Raw genomic sequence first — 25819 nt, 5'->3', positions numbered from 1 at the left:
GGCCCAGAACATTATTTTATTTATCTTTTTACATGCAGGATGGACCATAAGTGATAACCTATGTATAGAACACCAGACATAGCTGATTCCAAAATTATCCTTGCTTGCCACTTCTTCTCACACATTTCGTATGATGCCATCTGATCTGAAAGTGTTTCAAATACTTCTGCTAAAGGCTTTTCAGCATTCGGACATCTTTTGGAACCAAAGCAAAGTCGATGAATTCTATTTAACTTTGAAGGATTTTCAATTTTTAGCTTTTTATTTTGTGGATTTGAACAATATGCATTATTTTGTCAAAATTTACCACTTTACTATTCAGAATCCAGCAGAAAGTATAATACTTTATTTCTAATTCTATCCTAAAATAATGGTGTTCATCTCCTCTTAAATGACACCACAGATGTATGTTGTCCTTTTTCTTAAACCTCATGCATGAAACACATTTCTTACTCAGTGCCCTTCTTGGATGCCCTGTAAATAAATGCAAAAACCATACCTTGAGGAGCTACCAGAATGTAAAATCCATGGAGAAGGGGCTAGGTTTGTCTTATCTCTGCTGCATCCCCACTGCCCAACACATAAGAGACACTCGATAAAAATTTTTATTTTTTTTATTTTTTATTTTTTTATTTATTTATGATAGTCAGAGAGAGAGAGAGAGAGAGAGAGAGAGAGGCAGAGACACAGGCAGAGGGAGAAGCAGGCTCCATGCACTGGGAGCCCGACGTGGGATTCGATCCCGGGTCTCCAGGATCACGCCCTGGGCCAAAGGCAGGCGCCAAACCGCTGCGCCACCCAGGGATCCCACGATAAAAATTTTTAAATGAACATATTCTATGCTTATTAAATTCTTACATTAAAAATAACATTTATTTTAGAAATTTTAGGAAAAACAAGAAAAAAAAGATACTGCTACCTAGAGATAATCACTATTAACATTTTGGCATATCCCCCCAGGCTTTACCTATGCATGTATACATATTTTCTTTTTATATCATGCTGTACATACAGTTTTCTAGCATGTATTTTTTTACTTACAGTGTACTCAATGTATACATTTCATGCCATCAAGTGATTTTGACTCCACCATTACTGGTGCCTGTGTTATTCTACAGCAAGAATAAGCATAGTTTATGTAACTAATCCTGCTAGGAACGTGGCCAATGCCAAAAAATGCTCTATTTTTCATCACTTCAGGAAAATAGGGCATTATAGTTACGAGGCAGTGAGTACCTAGGACCAGAATTCAATGAACAATACTGAGTCTAAAATCACGCAGAACATGCTTCAATCTTATTTTGATCAGCGAGAAACATTCTAGAACGACTTTCCATGTGGAAGTAAATATCCTTCATTTTAGAGGAGTTTTATATGTGCAAGATGATCTAAAGAAAGCCGTTGCCCAGGTGCTTCTGGTGTTGAGAAGGGAACCCCAATCCAGTCTCCTCAATACTGCCCAATGGCCTCTCATGTTTGAAAGAACAAATGGTTGCCATATTTATTTGTGTATGAGACTACACACTCCAATTCTTTTGTTTCCTTATTTTGACTGAGAACACCAGCCCTCACTTCCACTCTCTGCTTTAGATGGGGAGGAGGATCTAGATAGTGTACTTTGAAATCAAAGGTTTTCACAAAAAAAACTTGACCCCATCTGACAAGTACATAGGTTATTATTTCTGGGACTGCTTTTTACATTAATTTGTGCTTAAGAGTTATGATAGTACCTACTACATACAGTGGTAAGGCTAAGTGCTGAATTGTCCTAAGGATAGTGGTCTTCATAGCATGATCTATGGGAACACCATATTTGGTGGGGCTTACATATCTGGGTAAAGAGAGTTCCTACTGGTATCATGGGGGTCCCCCCCAATACACACATACACAAATTATATTTCATATTTATAAAATTCCCACTTGGGAATTATATTAATGAGCATAAATCCAAATGGATTTCTCCAGAACTCATTACTATTATTGAACATGTTCTATAAGTGGTGACTTTAATGGAAAACCAACAAAAAGACGTATTTTAGGTGATAAAAGTTTCCTTCAAACCAGTTTCACAGCCTGAATAAGTGAGTGTGTTCTCTAAACCGTAAGGCTTAAACAAGGTTAAGATATATGGGGCAGGTTGAATGTCTAGCAATTTGCTAAAATGTTTTCAGTTTATTTGCTGTACAAATTTTATTTAAAAGAAAGTGCTTCCAATAAATCTGAGACCAAGAATTAGACCTCTCAGAATAAAACCGATTACATAAAGAAAACATTCACCTAAGTCAATTTGAGGTCACCATTGATTACTCTGAGGCAAAGGAGTCATCATTTCATGCTGTCCATGGGTGAAAACATGGCTTAAGGCTTTTGAGTTTGAAAGGTGGTGGCAGGGTTTGGGGCAGGTTGGTGAGATTCCTTTCCCATTTCCTCCAAGAAGGGTTGCTCTGTCCTTAGAGGGGCTGGTTCTTCAGCCTTTTGGGCTCATCCCCTTAGGACCCAGCACAGAGCCTGCACATAGCACATGCTCTTAAATATTTAGAGATGAGGAAGAAGAGAGGATAAGTGGAACAGGAGGGGTTGGGTCCTCCATGATTCTCTAGGAGCCCACGACGATCTTTCGGCTGATGGCTCCAGGCAAGGTATAGATGAAGAGGACCAGGAAGATGATGAGGATGATCAGAATGAAACCAATGATGATGTATTTTTTGTAATTCTTCCAGATGAGGTGGTACAGGCACTTGAAGGGGCTCACAAACCAGGAGAAGGAGGTATCTGGGCGGCTAGAAGGGAAGCAAGTGAAAATCAGGAAAGGGACCATGATTCAACCTATGGGATTCTTCAGACCTCAGGAAATATTTCTATTCCCTCTTTCTAGAGGCCCATAAGGGGATGCCTGGGAATGGGAGAAGTCCATGTTGCCTTGAAGCAGAAGCGATCCAACATTTTGGGTGATGATTCCTACACCATTTTAAAGCTTGGTCTGGAGGAGGGCAAGAGTCTGACTGCTCTATGTTAGTCCAACCCTGACCACCTCAAGCCTCACTTCTTCCATGAGTTCGTTCTTGACCACCTTGCCCATAAAGATCCCCCTCCTTCCTAGTTCCTATCTCATCTATCACTTGACGTTAGCTCCCTTTTGAACCTAACATGCTGGTCTTCCATATTCTGTTAACTGTTTTATGAGTCTGTGTTCTCCCTAAACAGATTGGAAGCTCTTAGAAGATAGAACTTGTATCTTACAAGTTCTTCAGTGTTCTTCAAAGTGTTGTAGTTGTTTTTTTAAGTAGGGTCACATTGTAGGAGCTTAACGAATAATTTTGAAATAATGAATAAGTAAGTATCCATTATGTTCCTTTTTTTTTAAGGTTCTTTATTTATTTATTCATGAGAGACACAGAGAGAGAGTCAGAGACAAAGGCAGAGGGAGAAGCAGGCCACCTGTGGGGAGCCTGATGTGGGACTGGATCCTAGGACACTGGGATCATGGCCTGTGCTGAAGGCAGACACTTAACCACTGAGCCACCCAGGTGTCCCTCCATTATGTTTCTAACACTAGATGAAAAGTAGGTAGAGAAGGGACCACTCATCTTGAGACATTTGGGATCTCAGGAAGGATAAGACCAACACAATTTGAAAGAGTATTTTGTATACATACTTCATATCCACATATATTTACTTTTTAATTTTTATATAACCATAGATTAAACTGATTTGGACAACCCTTTCTTCTAGTAATTCTACTTCTGGGAATTTATTTTAAAGTAATAACTTCTAGGGACACCTGGGTGGCTCAGAGGTTGTCTGCCTTTGGCTCAGGGAGTGATCCGGAGACCGGGGATGGAGTCCCACATCAAGCTCTCTGCATGGAGCCTGCTTCTCCCTCTGCCTATGTCTCTGCCTCTCTCTCTCTGTGTCAATCATGAATAAATAAAATCTTTAATAAATAAATAACTTAAAAAAGGGAAATATTTTCATTATATTGCAATAATGGAAAAAGGTAGAAGTAAATTAAATATCCAATTCTAGTGTGGTGACCAAGTCAATTCTGGGCACCAAGTCTATGGAATATTCCACAGGCATTAAAAAAATCCTAATTATGACCACTGTGGCAACAAAACAAAACTTTGCAGCACAGGATAAATGAAACATTAAGACAATCCTGTATGCATGATACAAAAACAAGTAGAAAAAAATTCACGTGGAATTCATATTCAGATAAAAAAAGTGGAAAAAATATACAAAATTATTCTAGAAATGCTCATGTGGCAGTATTACAGAAAAGTACTCCCTCCATTTTCCAAACAGTCTATATTGTTTTGAGAATATTTCTCAATTCTAGCAAGAAAAAGCTACCTGGATTGGAATGTACCTGTTAGCTGCCTCCTTGTGACTGAGTTCTCCCAGAGGGGCCCTCTAGACAACTACCCTGTCCTCTGCTACGGCGACTACAAAGGGCCTTTCCCATGCTTTTACCCACAACCCCACTCACTTGGGCTTGGCCAGGGGCTCTGGCTCTTTCCGGGCTTTTCCAACAGGATTTTTCTCCGCTTCTTCTGCTGTCACTAAGTGGAACTCGGCTTCAACCTTGCCCTGTACAAAGACAAAAGTTTCCGTTTCTAAGTCATGAAGACCTGCTGGGAGCAATGCTAACCTTCTAGAAGTGTACAGTGGGGGGGAATGCCAGGGAGTATTTTGGCTATCCTGCTGCTTTATTTTGAGAAAAACCAAAACCTTTTTGGTTCTGGGAGAAGCCATTTTTTATGACCAATTGTAAAAGCTCTGAAATGATGTTGCTGTTGAGTTTTCTGAAGGAAGAGGTCTCATACATAGACACACATGTCCTTGGTTGCCTGTGCTATTTTGTCTGTACTCGTTCAATCAAAACCTGATTATATAGAAACTCAATAGCAATTAGAAAAGGTACTAATTACCTGAGTGATAGAACCCTTTTGAATCTGCTACAGTCTTTTTTCTCTGCCAATGATTCTCCAGAGGAAATTGGTGGGTGGGGCCCTACATTTGCCAAATGGCTTTTCTGTCACCCTTCTTTGTTTCTGTTGTCTCCACAAATTGCTTCAAAATTATTCTTCTATTCTTGCACTTCCTCTTTCCTTCTCCTTCAATAAGCAGCAGCCCCTCTGGTTTGAAAATGATGTCATGTGCTTCTTCAGAGTGCTGTTCCAGTTATTAGCACTGATGTAAGCCTTGGGGTTTCAAAGGGGGAGACAGGACCACTGCAAAAGGTAAGGGTTGCTGTTTCTTGTTCATTCACTCATTCACTATTTTTGGAGACCCCCTGTATGCTGCGTACTATTCTAGATCCTGGGGACTTCATGATTAAGAAAAATGGGATCCTTGATCTCCTAGAGCTCCAGTTCTTGGTGAAGAAGGCCCTCTCTCTGCTTCTTTGGTTTTATGGATTGAGATTCAAGGTAATAGGAGAGGGATAGAACCAGTGGAGGACTAGAGCATCACAGAAGTATTTTAGACTGATGATTGTCATTAAAGCTTGTCTTTAGGGATCCCTGGGTGGCGCAGCGGTTTGGCGCCTGCCTTTGGCTCAGGGCGCGATCCTGGAGACCCAGGATCGAATCCCACATCGGGCTCCCGGTGCATGGAGCCTGCTTCTCCCTCTGCCTGTGTCTCTGCCTCTCTCTCCCTCTCTCTCTCTCACTATCATAAATAAATAAAAATTAAAAAAAAAAGCTTGTCTTTTAAAATTACATGTGGATGGGACATAATCTGATTTCCTATCCTGGTGAAAAGATGAAAGGTTCTGATGAACCAATGGGCCTGTGTTAACTTATCCATTCATGCCCCAAAAGCCAGGACTTCTTAACAAGAGGATGGTTGCTGGCAACCATGAAAATGTAATTATGGGAGAAAGTGAAGAAGAGCAGTGTATCTGGGGTGTGGTTGAAGCCAGAGAATAGACACAGTGGCATGGTTGTCTGAATTAGTAAAGAAATACAGTGGGCTTATTACTACAATGCAGTGAAGTCATGAGTTCAAATCTAGGGCGTCCCATCCATTCTTTAGACTATAATTCTGGCCCAATTAAGAATGCATTACATGTCCTATGGTCTAGAAACATTCTTTAAAAAAAAAAATATATATATATATATATATATATAGTCTCTTATTTCTATTTTATCCATACACACACATATTTTTAAAGAAATGTATATATATATATATATATAGTCTCTTATTCCTATTGACAAATCTTGGCCCTATGGGTAATGACTTACATATATAAGTACTCAGTAAATATTTGGAAATCAGGAAAGAAGGAATATAAAGCTGTTGTTCACTCCACTCCACCTCTACCAACAGTGGAGTCACAGTACTATAACTCTAACTGTAACTGCAATATTTATTGAATGCCTGCTTTGCCTACATTCCTTCAATTGACCTATCAATAAATCATAGCGACAAGCAAGTTAGGTCACCTCTTTTTGATGGAAAAATGAAGCAGGGAAGTTAAATAACTTCCCCAGGGTCACACAGGGAGTAAGCCATCCAACTGGAACTTGAACTGAGGTCTGTATGATGCCAAAGCTCATGCTCTTTCCATGATAGCGGGCTGCCTCCCAACTCATTCATGCATTTGCCAGATAGTCAGATTAGAAGATTTGCAAGGACCTTCCTAACTCTAACATGAGATGATTGGCTTATTGTCATCATAATTACCACTTGAAAGCATTTGTCTTCTTGTGCCTCAGATTCCATACCTGTTAAATGGCCAGATGTGCTTTAAGGCAACTTATGGCTATAACTTCTAGGTTTCATGAAAGGCAGGAGATCCTGCAAAGCTTGAGGGATGGAAGAAACGCAAGAGGCAGCCTACAACTCATGGCAGAGGGGTTTCCAATATGCAAAAAGGGCTTATTCCCAGAGGTCTTCCAGAGATAACCTAATCTCTTACTGAGTAGTATATTTATAAGCTAGCAGCCTCATCCAAATCCTTTGTATTTAAAAAAAATCATCTGAAGGGCTGCTAACCAATTGCTGGGCTCGAGAATGTTAAGAGGACAAAAGTTAGGAGCAGAGTAAGAGGATCACAGCTGCCTCTTTGTTGTCCACTCCTTGACAATAAGCTCAGGCACAGTTCTGTATAACTTGCATGTGCTTCACACATACATCATTCCATTTAAACCTTCTGACAACCAGCAAAATGGACAATACTTTTATTCCCATTTTATAGCTGAGGAAAACAAGGCTTGATGATGTTTGCCAACTTGTGTTACAAAATCAGGATTTGTATTGAGATACTATGACACCAAACCGCATCGTCTGCTATTCACTGTACCCAGGGGGCCCTTCTTTGTGGAAGAAAAGAAGCAAGCTATACATTTAACAGTGAGGAAATGCACCTTTTTTGAAATGTTCAAGAGAAGCTCCAAAATCCTTGCCATGGCCCTGGCAGTATGATATGTTTTTGGCTTTCATCCAAGGGTAGCTTATGGATTGCTATCATGTAGCATAGCATAGGGTAAGAGTCAGGTGAATAGGATTTGGTGCAGAAAGATCTGCATTTGAAACTGGGCTCTACTTCTTACTAACTGTGTGACCTTCGGTGAGTTACCTCAGTCTTTCTGTCCTGGAGATGTTAACAGCATGCACCCCACAGATTTGCTTTGACAAATAAATAAAATAACATGTATACAGTGCTCAGCCTGGTGCCTGGTAAATAGTAAAGTCTTAAGATTTTATAGTTGCTCCCTTCCACACTATTTCATGGATGGAAACACATAATTTGATAGGAAAAATCTGCCCATATAGAAAATACCCAGGGAAAACCCACTTCCCACAGGAAAAAAAAATGCAAAGAAAAGGGAAGCAGAGAATATGAAATTAATTCCACCCTAGGCACAGGAATCATTGATTATTACCATGAAGAGCCTTGCCCCTACTTCACTGCCTTGCTTGAGTGGTTGCAAAGCATTTTTTCTGATAGCACTCAGGCAGTGGCAAGGAAATGTTTACTGACATATTCTGATAAATACCACTCTTCTTTCCATATCTCTCCACACAGAGGGTTTCTAGCTTTATTTTAATTATTGATATTCAACCAAGCACCAAGGTGAGGTCTTAAAGCTAATAATATCCTCCAAATGTAATATTAAATCAGAGCTAGAAGAAAAAAACCCGGACAGTTTGAGAGACTATCTATTAACCTGATGACATCTGTGGATGGAAGAAAATGACCAGGGAAGGTCCTGAAAAAACTAGATTTGTTGCACTAAGTGTGTTATTAATGGGCTTCGAACATCACTATGCTCAAAGAGTGGATGTTCTGGGGAGGGGTATAGGTCCTTTAGGTCAGATATGCCTCCTTCAGAGATAATTATTGCTTATTAAAACACAACTCTCACTGGTATAAGGTATTCAATGGTAGGGATATGTGCTGGAAAAGTCTTTTAGGAGGAGGGACACACATAGGTATACATACATGTATATGCGCACATATTATGCATGCATACACATAATGTCCATGTAAGTGTATGTGTATTACCTTTTATACTCTAGACCTAGGCATGACCTAGACATGCCATTTCTGAGCAGATAAATTAAGGAAATAATTCAAAACTCATAGAAAGCTTAATATCAAATCAGTCATTCTGTCAGATGTTCAAATTGTCTTATTTGTCACAATGATAGGTCCCAGGCTTATCTTGGGTTCTATCTGTCCTAGACCTGGAGTCAGCCAAAGACACTTGGTTCTTTGAGTAGAGATCGGTATTTAGATATAAGGATCCAGATGCTAGGAGTCTTCTTGCTACTTGGTGATTTTTACTTCTAGGTCCTTTCAAGTGAACAGAGCTAGAAAAAATATTTTTTAAATCCATAAGTCCATAGTGATACTGGGGAAAAAAATGCAAGAGAAAAAAATCTCATTTACACCATTGGAGGTACCTCTCATACAAATTCTTGATTCTACAGTGTGGTAATTGATAGAATTAGACATTTATCTTGTCTTTTTTTTTTTTTTTTGAGGAAGTGGTGACCATAATTTATTTCCATTTGTTGAGAGGAAGCTCTTTTTAACTGATAAATTCTTATTAATAGATGGAGAAAGAATTATAGACATAGATAGATGGTGGGGATATATAGATAGATGAATGGATGGATGGATAGCTAGCTAGCTAGATGACAGGCAGATAAATGGATAGAGATAGATGGATGGCAGGAAAGAAGGACAGAAGAATGGGTAAAGAAGGAAGAAATGATTAGAAAAATCATTTTGCAACACCAATGAAATAATTAATGATCACCATTAGGTAAAAGGTTGTCACAGGATAGGAATTCCCCAGAGTGCCAAAGTGTCACCCACTGGTTACTTGTTAATTGCAAAAAGGAAAATGTGCCTCTACAATGAAGCGACCTCATGGTCACTGACATGATCAAGTGAGTAAATACAACATCACCACTAGTGAGGCTGTCTGAGGGCATGTGCCTCCTGCCATAATTCAATATGAAAGAAACAGGATCAGATCTTAAGTATTCTTACCAAAACTGCTTAACTGATCCTGATAATGTTGTTATACCTAACTTCTAGTTCACAAGAAATACAGGGTCCAGAGAATAAGATAAGCTACATCATGAGAAAACAACTGGACAAGCCAGGCCAGTTTCATCAGGTAGGTATTATCATAGGGGAAAAAATGGTGGAAGACCATTCTAAAACAAAATAGACCAAAGACACAAAATAACCAAAGGTAACTCATGAACTATATGACGGAATCTTGTTTTGAAAAAAGAAACAGCTATAAAATACATTTTTATATGAGGGTAATAGGGTACCATTCTTATAGATGAGAAATGAATATGGTAGGGATATCAGATTAGGTAATCATTATTAAATTCTTATATGTGATGATGGCTCTGTTGTTATGTACAAGAGTGTCCATATTCCTAGGAGATGCGTGCTAAAGTATTCAGAAATTGTTAAAAAGAAGACCACAGGCTCATGATGGAGTTACTCAGGTTAAGGCCTCATGTCAACAAACCAAGATTTAATACCTGCCCTAATTTGACCTTTAGGCAGCCAACATGGAATTTCAACCTGGAAATTTACATATAGACACCCTTTCATTCCTCTTAGGAGAGCACCTTGCCCAAATAATGCATTCCTTGCTAATAAATTCTTTTCTTTATGCCCTCTTTTTGCCTTTAAAAGCTTTCCTTTTGTTTACCTTGGGGGAGTTCCCCTTTACTTGCTAGATGGGATGCTACCCTATTCATGAATTGTTTAATAAAGCCAATTAGATCCTCAAATTTACTCAAAATTACTTTTTTTATTTTTTAGCAAGGTATAGTATTTAGACTGTATACAGTGTACTCTTAAACAGTTCAGCCAATGAGTATGTATGCAGGGGGAGGTGAGACCATATACTCACATATATAGACAAAATCAGTATAGCAAAATATTAACAAGTGTTGAATCTAGATGGTGGAAAATGGTTGACCATTGTCCTATTCTTTCAACTTTTCCATCTTAACTTTTTTAAGTGAATAAATGTTTAAGGAACAAAACGATGATTAAACTGGCATTTCTGTTTTGAGAATACAAAGATTGATAATAACAGTGATAACATAGCACAGGGAAATGCTCTTTAGAACACCCACACACACACAGAAGCACTATGTTTAATAAGGAATGATCACTACTATGCAAAATTAACCAAAATTTACACAAATTGGGCATAACCAAAACATTAGCAATGGCTTGCTTTGGGTGGTGTGCATGTGGGTGCTATTTCTTTCCTTCTATAATCTTGTGTCTTTTTAATTTCCTGTAAATGTATATTACCTACACTTTCTTTAAATAATCTTCACATGAAAATACTTACCCACTCTGCTCCTAGAGAATCTGAATTTGCCACGTACTTACTATTTAGACCATCTATGTGTCTACCACCTCCTCAGCTAAGCTGTGAACTTCTTCATGCCAGAAATTTGTCTTATTCACTGTTAAAACTTTACTGCCTGGTGTATGAGTGTGTAGCCACTGTAGCTACTGATGATTGTTTTTCACATTAAACTGGAAGCACAGAAACCTCCCTTTTAATTAATATTGAGAAAATGTCAATGTTACCCAGGGCAATTTACACATTTAAAGCAATCCTTATCAAAATACAATGGACTTTCTTCAGAGAGTGAGAACAAATCATCTTAGGATTTGTGTGGAATCAGAAAAGACCCCGAATAGCCAGGGGAATATTGAAAAAGAAAAGTATAGCTGGGGCATCACAATGCCAGATTTCAGGTTGTACTACAAAGCTGTGGTCATCAAGACAGTGTGGTACTGACACAAAACAAACACATAGATCAATGGAACAGAATAGAGAATCCAGAAGTGGACCTTCAAGTTTATGGTCAACTAATATTCGACAAAGCAGGAAAGACTATACACTGGAAAAAAGACAGTCTCTTCAATAAATGTGCTGGGAAAATTGGACATCTACATGCAGAAGAATGAAACTAGACCATTTCTTACACCATACACAAAGATAAACTCAAAATAGATGAAAGATCTAAATGTGAGACAAGATTCCATCAAAATCCTAGAGGAGAACACAGGCAACACCCTTTTTGAACTTGGCCACAGCAACTTGCAAGATACATCCATGAAGGCAAGAGAAACAAAAGCAAAAATGAATTATTGGAACTTCATCATGATAAGAATCTTCTGCACAGCAGAAGAAACCGTCAACAAAACTAAAAGACAACCTACAGAATGGGAGAAGATATTTGCAAATGATGTATCAGATAAAGGGCTAGTTTCCAAAATCTATAAAGAACTTATTAAACTCAACACCAAAGAAACAAACAATCCAATCATGAAATGGGCAAAAGACATGAACAGAAATCTCACAGAGGAAGACATAGACATGGCCAACATGCACATGAGAAAATGCTCCGCATCACTTGCCATCAGGGAAATACAAATCAAAACCACCATGAGATACCACCTCACACCAGTGAGAATGGAGAAAATTAACAATACCAAAAAAAAAAAAAGAAGAAAGAAAATTAACAAGACAGGAAACAACAAATGTTGGAGAGGATGTGAAGAAAGGGGAACCCTCTTGCACTGTTGGTGGGAATGTGAACTGGTGCAGCCACTCTGGAAAACTGTGTGGAGGTTCCTCAAAGAGTTAAAAAAAATAGAGCTACTCTACAACCCAGCAATTGCACTGCTGGGGATTTACCCCAAAGATACAGATGCAATGAAACGCCGGGACACCTGCACCCCGATGTTTCTAGCAGCAATGTCCACAATAGCCAAACTGTGGAAGGAGCCTCGGTGTCCATCGAAAGATGAATGGATAAAGAAGATGTGGTTTATGTATACAATGGAATATTCCTCAGCCTCAGCCATTAGAAACAACAGATACCCACCATTTGCTTCAATGTGGATGGAACTGGAGAGTATTATGCTGAGTGAAATAAGTCAATAGGAGAGGGACAAAATTATATGGTCTCATTCATTTGGGGAATATAAAAATTAGTGAAAGGCAATAAAGGGAAAGGAGAGAAAATGAGTGAAAATATCAGTGAGGGTGACAAAACATGAGAGACACCTAACTCTGGGAAATGAACAAGGGGTAGTGGAAAGGGAGGTGGGCGGGGGGTTGGGGTGACCTGGTGATGGGCACTGGGGGGGCACTTTGCGGGATGAGCACTGGGTGTTATGCTAAGTGTTGGCAAATTGAACTCCAATAAAAATTTTTTTTTAATTTAAAAAATTAAAAAAAGAAACCTCCCTTTTAATTTTAGTTGCTGATGTTCTGGAGACTTAGCTGGACTATATGACAGTCAATTTATGGGATTCACCTGTAAAGGAAACCTCTGGTTCTTCATCTTCTAAAGCAGTGATCTTTAAAGGGTTGCTTTTCATAGGGTAACACATATAAAATGCAAAGTGCAATGTGTCCCATGAAGCACCTGCTCAATACACATTCCCTTTGTCCCCGAGGGTACCCGTTCTTTGCAAATCTCACCTGGAGCTGTTTTCCACTGACTATAAGCCCAGCCACATTCCACACTAGGAGCTCTGTGATCCAGATGTCTAAACTGCACTGCCTGGGTGTACAGATAAGCAGCTTTAAATAGAAGCCTGGCACATAGCAGTGGCTGTAAGCAAATTCCTGCTGGCCAGCTGGTGCCTGGAACAGGATGGTGACCTCTTGACTACTGGCTTCAGGAGGGAGGGTGTGGGAGCTCGGAAGAAGAGGGTGTCCATGCTGGAAAGGCACCTTGGGGGCACCCAGTCCAACCATTCCTTATACAGACATGGAAACTGAGACTTGGAGATGGCAGGACTAGGAGGTGGTGGACCCTGACTGAGGTTTCACGTTATCCTACTTTACTCCTGGCTCATCCAACTCATCCACTCGCTGCCAGCCCAGAGAAGGCTACTGGTTTGGCTTCCCTGGTGCAGTTACTGCTTCCTTTGGGCGGGAGAAGGAGGATGGACGAGGGTCAGCTGGGTTATACCCCTGCTGCTGCAGGCCAAACCAGGGATTTGGGGGTTGCCAGGTGGTTGGGGATGAAGTAAATTCTCATTTTCCCTTTAGGATGTGTAAGGACAAAACCAGATTAAAAACAAAAGCTTAACTTTTCTGGTGGCAAATAAAGGAAGAGACTTCCATCTCCTTTCTGTAAGAGTGGACACTTTAGAAAATGTAATCGTAAACCCTTTGGTTTCTCTTTGAAGATCATTTAAATCCCTTTGAATACTAGATAGGTCCTTTGTCTCAATACCCAGGACCCACCTTTCCCAAAGACCCAGGAGCCAACTCTTTGCAATGTAAGCAACCAGAGAGAGACCACCCCTCTCTCCCAGTTTCTGTGGGTGCCGGGCTCCAAGATGCCTATCTGAGGCCAAGTCCCTAATTTTGTGTGCCCCTCGCCCCAGTATTCCAGTACTCTCCCTTAACCAGTCACTTCGGATGCCCCGCTCTAGTTACTCTGCCTGCCAACAACCTCCAATCAGAACAAACCTGAAGTCTTCCCTTTGTTTTTTCTTTATAAAGCTTCCCTACTCCCCTGTCTTTGAATCTCTACCGGGTGATGGTAGCTGACCCTCTTGTAATAGCAAGCTCTAAATAAACAGCCTGTTGGCATCTAGGTGGTCTTCATTTCTTTTCATGATCCTAAACACTTAACATATATTAACTCATCTATGTGCTAAAACTTTGGTAAGATACGTATCTATTATCAATCCCCATTTTATAGATATAGAAACTGAGGCACAGAGAGGCTAAGAAACTTGCCTCATGTCACACCGTTCATCGGGAGAGGACAGGGTTCAAACTCAAGCTGTCTATGTCTACTTCCTTTGGTTTTAACCACTGCCTAATACTTAATGCAGTCTAGGAAAGCACACTATGTGCTATGCTAAATATACTTACCGTGAGCTAATTATAAAGTGAATTCACATTAATGTTCAGGCATCTGTGGTTTTATAGCTTTTGTATTTTGATTGGCTGTCTACTACTTTGCTCACATGGTTATAGTGACTTGGTATAAGAGATAATTATGTATAAAGATTTGTTAACATGGTTGTATCAATTTAATATTCTGTTGAACAAGTACAACCTTTGCTCATGTGATTTATTAAAATACTCTTTTTGATTAAAAAAATGGGGCACCTGGGTGGCTGAGTGGTTGAGCATCTGCCTTTGGCTCAGGTTGTGATCCTGGGGTTCTAGGATCGAGTCCCGCATCAGGTTCTCCACAGGGAGTCTGTTTCTCGCCCTGCCTATGTCCCTGCCTCTTCTCTCTCCTTTTTCTTAATAAAGTTTTTTTTTATTTTTTATTTTTATTTATTCATAGAGACAGAGAGAGAGAGAGAGAGAGAGAGAGAGAGAGAGGCAGAGATACAGGCAGAGGGAGAAGCAGGCTTCACACAGGGAGCCCAATGCAGGACTCGATCCCGGGTCTCCAGGATCACATCCCGGGCTGCAGGCAGTGCTAAACCGCTGTGCCACTGGGGCTGCCCCCTGCCTCTCTTTCTATTCTCTCATGAATAAATAAATAAAATCTTTTTTAAAATGTCCCCAAACAACCTGTGTATCCTCTGAATCTCCCACCATTAAAATCTATTTGTCCCCTCTCTTATTTCTTTGGCATGTTGTTCTCTGGTTTCTACCGTGACACTTAGTCTTATAAATAAATGTGTGTTGATGTGTTTGTTCTCAAAGAATATTTGTTGGACACTTCCTGTGTGCTCAGTACACTGAATAAAAAGAGAAGGAAATCATATAATCTCTTTGATGGTAGGGTCAATGTCTTAATTGTCCCTGAATTTAATGAGCCATTCAGTAAAAATTTATTGAGCATGTACTATGTGCCAGACACCATGTTAGATACTAAAAATTCAGAAAAGAAACTGAAGAGAAAGTGCGCTCTCTGGACTCAGGTCACTCACAGCAGAACCATGACATATACAGACAATTATGAATCAGTATGACTAGAGCTATGGAAGCATGAAGGCAAGCCAGCCTATTCCAGACTAGGGTATCAGGAAGGATTCCCAGAGGAGGTGACTGCTGAAAAGAATCTCAAAATACTTAAGGGGGAGGAGTTTTCCCAGAGAAAATGTGAGTCAAGGCATTCCAGGCAGAAGTACCAGTCCATGGAAAAGCAGGGGTGTGGGATGGAACAGGGAGTGGCTGGGGATAAGAGCAGCTAAGGATGGCTAGTGTGGTTTGAGAGGAGGAATGAAAGGTGGAACCATGAAGGCTTTTAGCGTCTACACGTCTCTACTAGCTTATTCCCCACTCACTTTGCAGTGTATGCTAGCCTATGTCTGTCTTCACCATCCCTTTGAACTGCTTTTTAAATATTGAGCTATAATTTCCATACATAATGTCCCTCCTTTTAGGGATCCCTGGGTGGCTCAGCAGTTTGGCGCCTGCCTTTGGCCCGGGGCATGATCCTGGGGTCCTGGGATTGGGTCCCGCGTCGGGCCCCCTGCGTGGAGCCTGCTTCTCCCTCTGCCTGTGTCTCTGTCTCTGTCTCTGTCTCTCTCTCTCTCTCTGTGTCTATCATGAATAAATAAATAAAATCTTTTTAAAAAGTCCCCCCTTTTAAAGTGCACAATAGATTTCAGTATATCCACAAAGTTGTACAGTCATCAGCACTGTCTAATTCCAGAAGACTTTTATCACTCCAAAAAGACATCCTGTACTTGTTAGGAGTCACTCCCCATCTCCCTTCCCTCCAGCACCTGGCAACCACCAATCTACTTTCTGGGGGGTTGCCTATTCTGGACATTTCCTATAAATGGAATCATATAGTATGTGGTCTTTTGTGACTGACTTCTTTCACTTGAATGTTTTCAAGGTCCATCCATGATGGAGCCTGTATCAGCACTTTATTCCTTTTTATGGCTGAATTATATTCCGTCGTATGGATATATCATCTTTTGTTTATCCATTTATCAGTTGATGGATATTTGGATTTTCTACTTTGGGAAATAGTGCTGCTATTGAACGAATGAATAGTGAATAGTGAATAGCAGCACTAATGAATAGTGCTGCTATGAGCCTTTGCAATACTACTTTTCAAAAGGTCACCTCCATATTGCTAAATCCAAAGGACACTTCTCTGCTTCCTTTATGACCACTCAGGGGCATCTGACACAGTGACCCAACTGTCCTTCTCCAAAGATACTCTTCTCTAGGTTTATGTTTCAGACACATTTTAATCATTTTCTTTCCTCATTTCTACCTAGTTCTTCCCCTTCTTCAATTGTGACCCTCTCCCACTCATTGTCCACATAAGCAATGAGGGATTGTGTTTCCTATGTGAGTCAGATCCCCTCACCTCCCTGCTGGAGACCATTCAGTGGCTTCCTTGCTTTGAGGATAAAATCCAAACTCTTCAACATGGAGTCTGTGGCCTGTGTGATTTGGCTCTGGTTTCCTTTCCACTTCATTGGCATCACCCTCATTCATCATTTGCTTGTTGTAGGGGGGGGGGCGTTGTATTTTCATTCCTCCCTTACCCAAGGGCCTTTGCCTGTAGTGTTTGCTTGGTGACACACTTCCTCTTGTCTCTCTCTGATGGCTCCCTACTTCTCATTCTTCAGGACTCAAAAGTTCCACAGTCACAGAAAGGCCTCCCACCACCCTATGGAGTGAGAATATCTGCACTGGATATGCTTTAATTCAGCACGTTGTCTCCTCCCCAGCCCTTGTTTTAAGTATTTGGGTTCTTGGTGTGCATGCGTGATTCTGCATTTGTGCTTGTCTGTCTTTGATGTTGAACTGTAAGTTCCATGCTGGCAGAGACGTATGTCTGTTACAACTCAAATTTTATTCCCAGGGCCTATCACTTAATGGATGCTCAATAAATATTTGTTGTATGAAATGAAGAAAGAAATGTGACAGAAATAAAGGGTCAACTAAGATCAAATGAAAAAACAGAAGTCTGAACATAGTTGGCAGACTCTAAAGGGCTATAAAAATGTAATAAATGATGACTGCCAGTATGTCATCATGCATACATAATACTGTCAAATTTATAGAAACAGGAATTATGTCAAAAGACATGAATTTGGATTTTAGGACTTGGCAGTCCCCATTTCTCGACCTCATGCTGAACTCTGGCAACTCTGACCAGTGGGCCATCAGCCCTTCTCTTAAGGATGCGTCATGCCTCCATGCTGTGCTCTCAGGGTTCTTTCTGCTTGAAGTAGATAGCCACCCTCTTCTTCATCTAGAAAATGCTTTTTTGTCATCCTTTGCTCTTGAAAAAATGCTGCTCTGCTCTGCTTGACTCCTCAACACCCTCAGAGAGAATTAGGTTTCTCCCTCCTCTTGTTTCCTCCCTGTGTCACTTATACGTTGACTATTGGATGCATGCAACAGGGTTGTTGACACATCTGTCCCTCTCACTGGACTCTGAGTTGGTTGAGGGGAGAGGCCATGCTTACTTCATTTCTGAGTTCATTCATTCATCAATTAATTCACTGACTGAGCTTCTGTTATGTACTAAGCCTGTGAGGCCTGCAGACTCATTCTCTTGACCAAACCTTGTCCATCAGAGGGGGTGCAAGTGAGAATGATGAGAAGGGAAAATGTTCCAGAAAACATAATAAAACTAGACGCCATGGAGTCAGGCCAATCAGGTGCAAAAGGAATCCCTGCCTTTCACATACATTAGGCCCCTACAGCAGCGAGAGAGAACCAGGTGTGACCAGAAGGTTCCAATCCAGGTGTGCTTTTGCCGCTGGATGCAGGAGCAGAGGGGACAATATGCTCTCTACCAAGAGGAGGACACAGCGTGGAAAGGTGCCACCAATGCACTCCCTTTCCTCAACCCTGCCCATCATGTGGGTCATCCACCCTCCTTTACGGAGGGATATTCAGAAGGCTGCGAGAATTTCCTTCCTAATGTTTGCAAAAGGACTGAGCGCCCACAGCAGGTGCCACAAAGTACGGACCAGGCTGGCGATGCAGGGGAAGGGGAAATGGCTCTCTCCAAGTTTTAAAGTCTGGATCACTTTCAAAATTGAGTCCCGCATTTGAGGATGAAGGGATGAAGTGGCTCCATTAAGATTGTACGTTAGTGAAGACCTAATGCATAATTTCAAGAAATGTGGGAAAAAAATAATGCCAGGGGCACAAATTCAAGCCAGAGGTTAGAAAACCACCCTGACATGGCTATTAAATCAAGCACGCTGAAACACAGAAGCTTAATGCATTTATAACGTTTTCAAAATTCTTGCTTCTCAACAGAACTTTTGCCCTAAAGTGCTCTGTGTCACTTCAAGGCACTTGACTTGACATTTACAAACTGACTCATTTCAAGAGCATGATGTCCCCTGCCTGCCTGCTCTCCCCCCCCAACCCTATCTCCTACAGCAGCCACTTACCGTGAGTTCCTTGCTTTTAGCAAAAGGCCACCAGCCCCGCACACGCTTTTGCTGGAATATGGAGATCTTGCTCTCCTCACTTGCATTTTCAAACTTGGTGAGTTGGCAATCTTTGGCAGACTTGGCTGCTCGGGGGAAACTATTGAGGTTCATTTCCAAGGAGCCTGTGAAGAGATACCCTTGACAGTTATGGAAGAGCTTCAGTATCCATCACCACCAATCATTCACCCACCTGTTCATTCATTCATTCATTCATTAGTCCTTCAACCAGCACCACATTGGATCATTAGTATGTACTAGGATTTGAGGGATACAATATGACCAAGATATGTTTGGTGCCCTCAAGGTACCCAGTGTGGTAGCAGGTAGAAGACAGGGCAGGGCTACAAGATATAACCTCCAAGCCTCAGTTGCAGGTGTTGTCACTATTGGGCAACTCCAACACTATTCAACTCCCTGAATGCACGGGGATTCTGTGCCTGTTCTCTGAGCTTTCCTGTGCCTTAGCATGAACCTGCTTCTCCCCCAACTCACCTCCCCCTAAGCATTTCCAGTTGGAGGACTAAGTCTTACTATCTTCATAGTTACTCTCCAAGACTTTAGTGGGCTCCCAACAAAGTATTTCCAATGAGTGACTATTATGGAGAATAAGAGTATTTATTTTATCTCTCTCTCTTTAATAACCTTTCCCTATTACAGAATATTTGTTACTGGTGAGCATTTAGAACATGTACAGAAACCAGAAATTAATGGAAAAGTTTTCCATAATGCCATCCCCCAAAAGTTGACCACTGCTCGACACATTAGTTCCTATCCTGTCAGTTATTGTTTTTTTACCTGTCTCTATCTCTGACTCTGATACATATAAACATGTATTTTGCAGAAAGGGGATTTTTTCTTACTCTTTTTTTCACTTAATTGCATCCTGTACAACTATCCAACTTATTAAATATTCAAATATTTTAATGGCTACAGGACTATCATTATTGAGTGTTATGTGTGCTTTTAAATTATATTTTTGTTATTAAATCAAATTATATTTGTATATTGTTATATTAATTTTATATTTAATTATATTAAATTAAAATTTAAAATTATATTAGATTTGAAGCTGTACTTTAAATGTACAGCTCCAAACACTCTCTGAGGTATGTAATATTACTATCTCTGTTTTATAACTGAAGAAAAATGAGGCATAGAGGGGACTAGTAACTAGCTCACAATTTAACAGCTTTTTAGCAGTAGAGCAAAGATGAATTTAAGTCTATTTGAAAACGTGTCTTCCACTATAAGGATACGCCATAACTTATTCAGCCAATCCCCTACTAATGGCTGTTTGAAGTGTTTCTAATTTTTTGCTATTCATAAATAGCACTGAAATTATTATCTTTGTAACTAAATCAGACCAAGCTCTCCAAAAACTGGGACAAAATCCTAACATTAATATGAACTTTATGAAGCCACTGGCTTACCCAGAAAGTCATCCGAGGACAGCCTTTCAAAATCCCAAACCTGGAGCACTAGGACAGCTGGTGTCTTACACTCCATCTTCTCTAAGGAAAAGATGTTCTCCCTCTTGGTAATGACCATTTGCTTCTCAGCTGGGAGATACTGAAACGGAAACAGGAAGCGCCAGTTGAAGTTCCCCTCACCAGTCAGGCTGTTGTAATGCACGTCTGTTTCCTGCTTGTCATCCTCCAGACCCTTTATCCACCTGAATAAAGATGGAGAAAGAATTAGAGGGTGCCTGGGTGGTTCAGGGGTTGAGTGTCTGCCTCAGGGCATGATCCTGGTCCTGGGATCAAGTCCTACATCAGGCTCCCTATGGGGAGCCTGCTTCTCCCTCTGCCTATGTCCTGCCTCTCTCTGTGCCTCTCTCATGAATAAATAAATAAAATCTTTTTTTTAAATAAAATATTAAAAAAAAAAAGAATTAGACATCCCAAGTCCCTGAGTACATTATTCAGGCATCAGTATAATCAAGAGTGATTTGACTCATTTCAGTGTGGTCACAGATTGTAGTTTTTAAATTATGATACAGTTAGATTCAGATGGAACTTTCTTTCCATTGAATCTGAAAGAGAGAAACAGGAATCAAAGGGTCTGAAACAGAAACAAGACTCTAATTCTAAGCCAGGTTTGAGAGATGTCTCCAGTTGTTCTGGGGTAAACCTGAATCCCCATGTAGTAAAGAGGGAAGACTCAGGAAATGTGAAGAGAAAGTAATCAGTTTCCTCTCTCCCTGGGGCCACCTCTATACCCACTAGCCTGGGGCCTCTACAATTGGCTTGGTTTAGACTCTCAGTATCAAGTCTATGGTTGGCTCCCTCCTCTCTGGTTCTGAGAGTGTATCTCAAAACCCAGCAGGCCTGCATCGACGTGGCATGGAGGGTATAAGCCTGTCTGCACCCACCTGGATTGTAATCCTGGCTCTGTCATTACTAACTAGAAAGCCCTGGAGAAGCCCTGTGCCTCTATTTCATCTGGCAAATGGAGGCCATGACAGGACCTAGTTGATAGGGTTGCTCTGAAGAATTACAAGAGGTAATAGATGCAGAGGGCTTTGTGTACTCCAAGTTACATATAATGTTATTTCCTTTTAGTATTACCTAGTTATCCTCCTCCCTCTCCAGTATAAAGTAAGCTACCATTAATACATCTTCCCCTAGTACTTTATCCCTGGTGAATTATTGAGAAAATAGGTGCTTTTAATTCAAACTAACTGGTAATTCCAAACCACTTGTTTTCTGAAAGCAGATATCCCTTCCCCACAGGTCACGGAAGGATAAAGACCTTCTTCATCCCAGAGGAGTGGTACCACTTAGCGTACAGATGCAATTATTTAGGTAAAGATGGTGCTCGCTCAACCAATACATATGTGGTATCTGTTATGAGGCAAGGAGTGAGCTAGTTGCTAGAGGAGTAATGGAAGCACACAGAGATGGTCCTTGCCTTCATAGAGATACCACCACAGAAGAAAGGGGATGGAGAGATGAGGCGATGGTAGAAGTCACCAGGAGACATGTGCAAAGGCCCTGTGGTGGCATATTCTGATGAGAGAAAGAAGCTTAGAACAACTAGAGAGCACAAAGCAAGGAGTGAAATGGAGCTGAAGAGATAGGGGGGACAGTCAGATGGGATATTTTAGAACATATTAGGGATCTGAATCTGTGTCCAGAGAAAATAGGATGTCATTAAAGGGTTTAAAGTACAGGATTGATTTGATCAGATTGTATTTTGAAAGGATAACCCATGTTTCAGCATAAAGAACAAGTTGTAGGAGGCAAGAGTGAATACAAAGAGGCCAAGCCACATGGTATTGGTACTTCAGTGGCCTCAGCAAGAAATGATGGAGAGAAAGATTATGGTGGTGGAATGGTGAGGATGGAAAGGGACAGTGATGACAGCTATTTGGGAAGCAAAATGGACAGGAATCAATGGCATATTAGAAATGGAGTCAGTGAAGAAGGTTCCTTGTTTGGGGAAGGCAAAGAGATACTAAAATGAGGCTGAGATGAGCTCCCTACTTCTGAAATGGGTTTTATCCAAGGGGGGACATCTTTGAGTCACTTGCGCTTCTGATTCTCCACCATCTCATCTGCCTCCATGTCTAGGGGCTCAAGGGAAGCTTGCCAAGGCATTTGTGTCACAGCTGAGAGAGGAAGAAAGAGAGAGAGAGAGAGAGCGCACAAGCACGTGTGGTTTCCTAGGTTGGCGTCTTTCCTACCAGTAAAACTAGCATAGGGTAAGGTGCAACTTTTAGCTTTGTATTAGTCTTATAATCTTCTTAACAATGAATCTCTCATCAGTTACACTATGTCTCTACATGCTTCAGGTGTAAAGGTATTTTGAATGTCACTCAAGAAGCTTAGGTACACAACATTTAACTGAAAGACATGTTTACATAATAAGATTTTCTCACAGAGATGCCTGGGTGGCTCAGCAATTGAGCGTCTGCCTTTGGCTCAGGGCGTGATCCTGGAGTCTGGGATTGGTCCCACATCGGGTTCCTTGCAGGGAGCCTGCTTCTCTCTCTGCCTATGTCTCTGCCTCTTGCTCTCTTTGTCTCTTATGAATAAATACATAAAATCTTTAAAAAAGTAAGATTTTTCTCACAAAAATATTTTCATAAGATAATTTGTAGCAAAATGACTAAATAATATTTGACAAAGGAAGTGACTTTATCTAACAAGGTGACTAGATGGACTCTTTCTGTAGGAAGTGGGTGGAGTATCTTCTATGAGGCATAGGTTTGGCTAGAGATCAAAGACGGGAAGAGGGGAGATGTTGATGACCTTACCCTTTAACATAAATATCACTTGATTTTTGTCCTGTGAAGATATTCTCATCCTCTAAAATGACATCTTCAGTGTTCCAGATGGTTACTCTCAGTTCGTACCTGGGATAAGAGAAGGGAGCATTAGGTTGATGACCTTGAAAGCCGAGTCAGCTGGTGTCTATGGGATTCTGGTATTACTGTGAGTCAATAGGCCTCCTCAACCTGACCAAGTTCAAAAATATCAACACTCAGGATCTTGGTTCCATCAAAACCAAGTGTCCCAGCTGGAATCACCAAGGACATGAAGTTCTCTGAGCAGAAATTGCTTCTGTTAGCTGACAGTTTTCAGAATGTTGGAAAATACTGAGGCACAGTAGCCCTTATGTAAAGCAGAGGCCAGCATTTCAACCATCACCACTGCTACCATTATTACCACTCATCCCTGTGGTAAATGGCCAGATGGAAAGTGAAATGTGATTATCAAGTGTTGACTGATCAATGTAACTGCTGTTACAACGCAACAATCAATATAATCTATCAAATGTCAAGATCTTTTGGTAGGCTACCATAGTCTCTTCCCTTGAAAGCTGGGCTGCAGCTGACGTACCCTCTTGGTTGCCTTGGTGAAATGTCAACAGGTGGTCCAGGTTGAGGCATATCTTTGGGAAACATGTCCACCCACATCTGCAGGCGGCCCTTGTTAAAAAAAGAAGATATCCTTTAACTTTGGTGGGGTGTCACATGGGCAACTGCTCATTCATGGTTTTAACAGATCCCTTTACTAGAAATAGATGTTAATTATATATCATATCTTATCATATGTATATTATTCTTATTATACATGTTCAGGATATTTGTTGACAAAAATAAAACTTACATTTTTATTAAGAAATAGAGCATATATTAAGAGCTGGTGAAGGGCAGGCAAATCCTTATTGAGCACCTACTATGTGGTAGACACAGTGCAATGCATTCGACAAAACATTACATGAATTCTTCCAATATCCCCAGTGGGTAGATGTTATTATTTCTACTTGACAGATGAGAAAACATCTTGCCCGTGCTTACATAGGCAATATGTAGCAGAGTCTGGATTGAACCCTTGTCTGTTGACTCCAGAGACTCTGCTTTTTCTATAAACTCCTAAGGATTAAAAAGATAATGCTGTCTGTCAGAGGTATCATGCCTCATTGTTTCCATTGTGCTTTAATATCATTATCTCCATACATGCTTACCCCAGCTACATTTCTGTGTTAAACATAAAAAAAAAAAATCCAAGGCTTAGAGCAGGCAAAGAAATGATATGAGTCCTGTGGCTAATTAGTAGCAGAATGAGGCCTCCCATCCATTGCTTTGAACTCCATACATCAGAATTAACATTTTTGTAAGGGATCTGAGTGCCCGTGTGGGGAGAAGGCCCAGTGGATTTAATGCTCAGCTGTGTTATATATATTCTCAGTACTCTATCAGCTCAGACAAAGGTGAGTGATCAAGAGGGCTGGGATGGTAAGGGGAGATTTCCTATGAAGGAAGTGGCGTTTTCAACAGAGAAGGGAGGATCTGTAGGATTGGGTGAAGGAGTGGCTTTGGCTAGAAAAGAAAATGGCTTTCTTGGGGAAGGGACAATGTAAGCAAAACGTTTAGTATTTGGGAAGAGAAGAACCAATTAATGGAGGTTACAATCCTAGGGTCTCTAAGGAGACCTTAACGTTCACTTGTAACCAAAAAGCCACATGGCAAAATGATGGATACCAGTAACCAAATGATTTTAAACATCTGGTAGTAAACTTCAGGAACCACAGGCTTCTATATCTGATAAAAGCTTATTCTTTCAAGGCATTCTCCCACACATGCTATCACTAGTTTTATAGCCCATCACTACTGAGATGGCAGTGTGGGTGTTCCTGCTCCATCAAAGTCAAGTTCATGTGTTTTGCCCAAGCAACACAGTGAATGAGTCCAGAGATGGGATAGGACTAAGACTCAAACAGCCTGGGTGAAATCCCACTCTACTACTTAATAGCTGAGTAACTTTGAGCAAGTTACTTTAACTCTTTGAACCTCAATTTCTTCATCTTAAAAGGATCATAGTAAGTACACAATGAGGCTGTATAAGGAAATAAAGGTAAGGTGACCCATACACCCCTCTTTGTCTAGGAAAATTCTGGTGGTGCCCTTTGTACCAGCTTAGTTATTAACAGCAACCTCTTTCATTCTCAAAATGGCCATCATTTGGATAAACAAATTTATAATGATCCTAACTAGGTGAGATAATCTACATAAAGAGTCTAGTACATATTATTAATATTGCATATTAATATTAATTATATTAAGATGAATAATATTACATACTATTAATTATGTAATATAATTAGTAAGTACGTATCAGGAAGGCTCTTAATAAAGTTGATCTTCCCTTCTAACTCATAACCTGGATCTCTGGTTATTTTTTCCACAGAGCTTCCTCTTGCCAGTTCTTCAAAATAAGTCACCATCTATCTATTGTTTCTCTGGGAAAACTAATGGGCTGTGGGGTTACTGAGAGATTTTGGACAAGGTCTGGGGCATGTCAAATGGGTTTTGAAGTTTCTCAAATATCAGCATTCTTTCAAAAGAGTGTGATAACTCAAATCCATTAAAAAGGC

The 25819-nt window shown here is 40.5% G+C and overlaps 1 protein-coding gene across 1 annotated transcript in view; it reads right to left on the bottom strand.

Moving 5' to 3' along the window:
* Positions 1 to 2552: 2552 nt before the first annotated feature.
* The window catches only part of FER1L6 (fer-1 like family member 6), a 115496-nt gene continuing 92229 nt past the window's right edge, over positions 2553 to 25819 (bottom strand). The window contains exons 35-40 of the mRNA XM_055314259.1: positions 23782 to 23870; positions 23196 to 23294; positions 20368 to 20609; positions 18896 to 19059; positions 4490 to 4590; positions 2553 to 2780 (exon numbers count right to left, since the gene is read on the bottom strand). Of these exons, the coding sequence (XP_055170234.1) occupies positions 2597 to 2780; positions 4490 to 4590; positions 18896 to 19059; positions 20368 to 20609; positions 23196 to 23294; positions 23782 to 23870 (879 nt within the window). The 3' untranslated portion in view covers positions 2553 to 2596. The remainder of the gene's footprint in view (positions 2781 to 4489; positions 4591 to 18895; positions 19060 to 20367; positions 20610 to 23195; positions 23295 to 23781; positions 23871 to 25819) is intronic.

Source organism: Nyctereutes procyonoides, unplaced genomic scaffold (assembly GCF_905146905.1).
Source record: "Nyctereutes procyonoides isolate TBG_1078 unplaced genomic scaffold, NYPRO_anot_genome, whole genome shotgun sequence".
In the NCBI taxonomy this organism is placed as follows: Eukaryota; Metazoa; Chordata; class Mammalia; order Carnivora; family Canidae; genus Nyctereutes; species Nyctereutes procyonoides.
The sequence above is the reverse complement of the archived record's forward strand: the minus strand, read 5'-3'. Positions and strand labels throughout refer to the sequence as shown.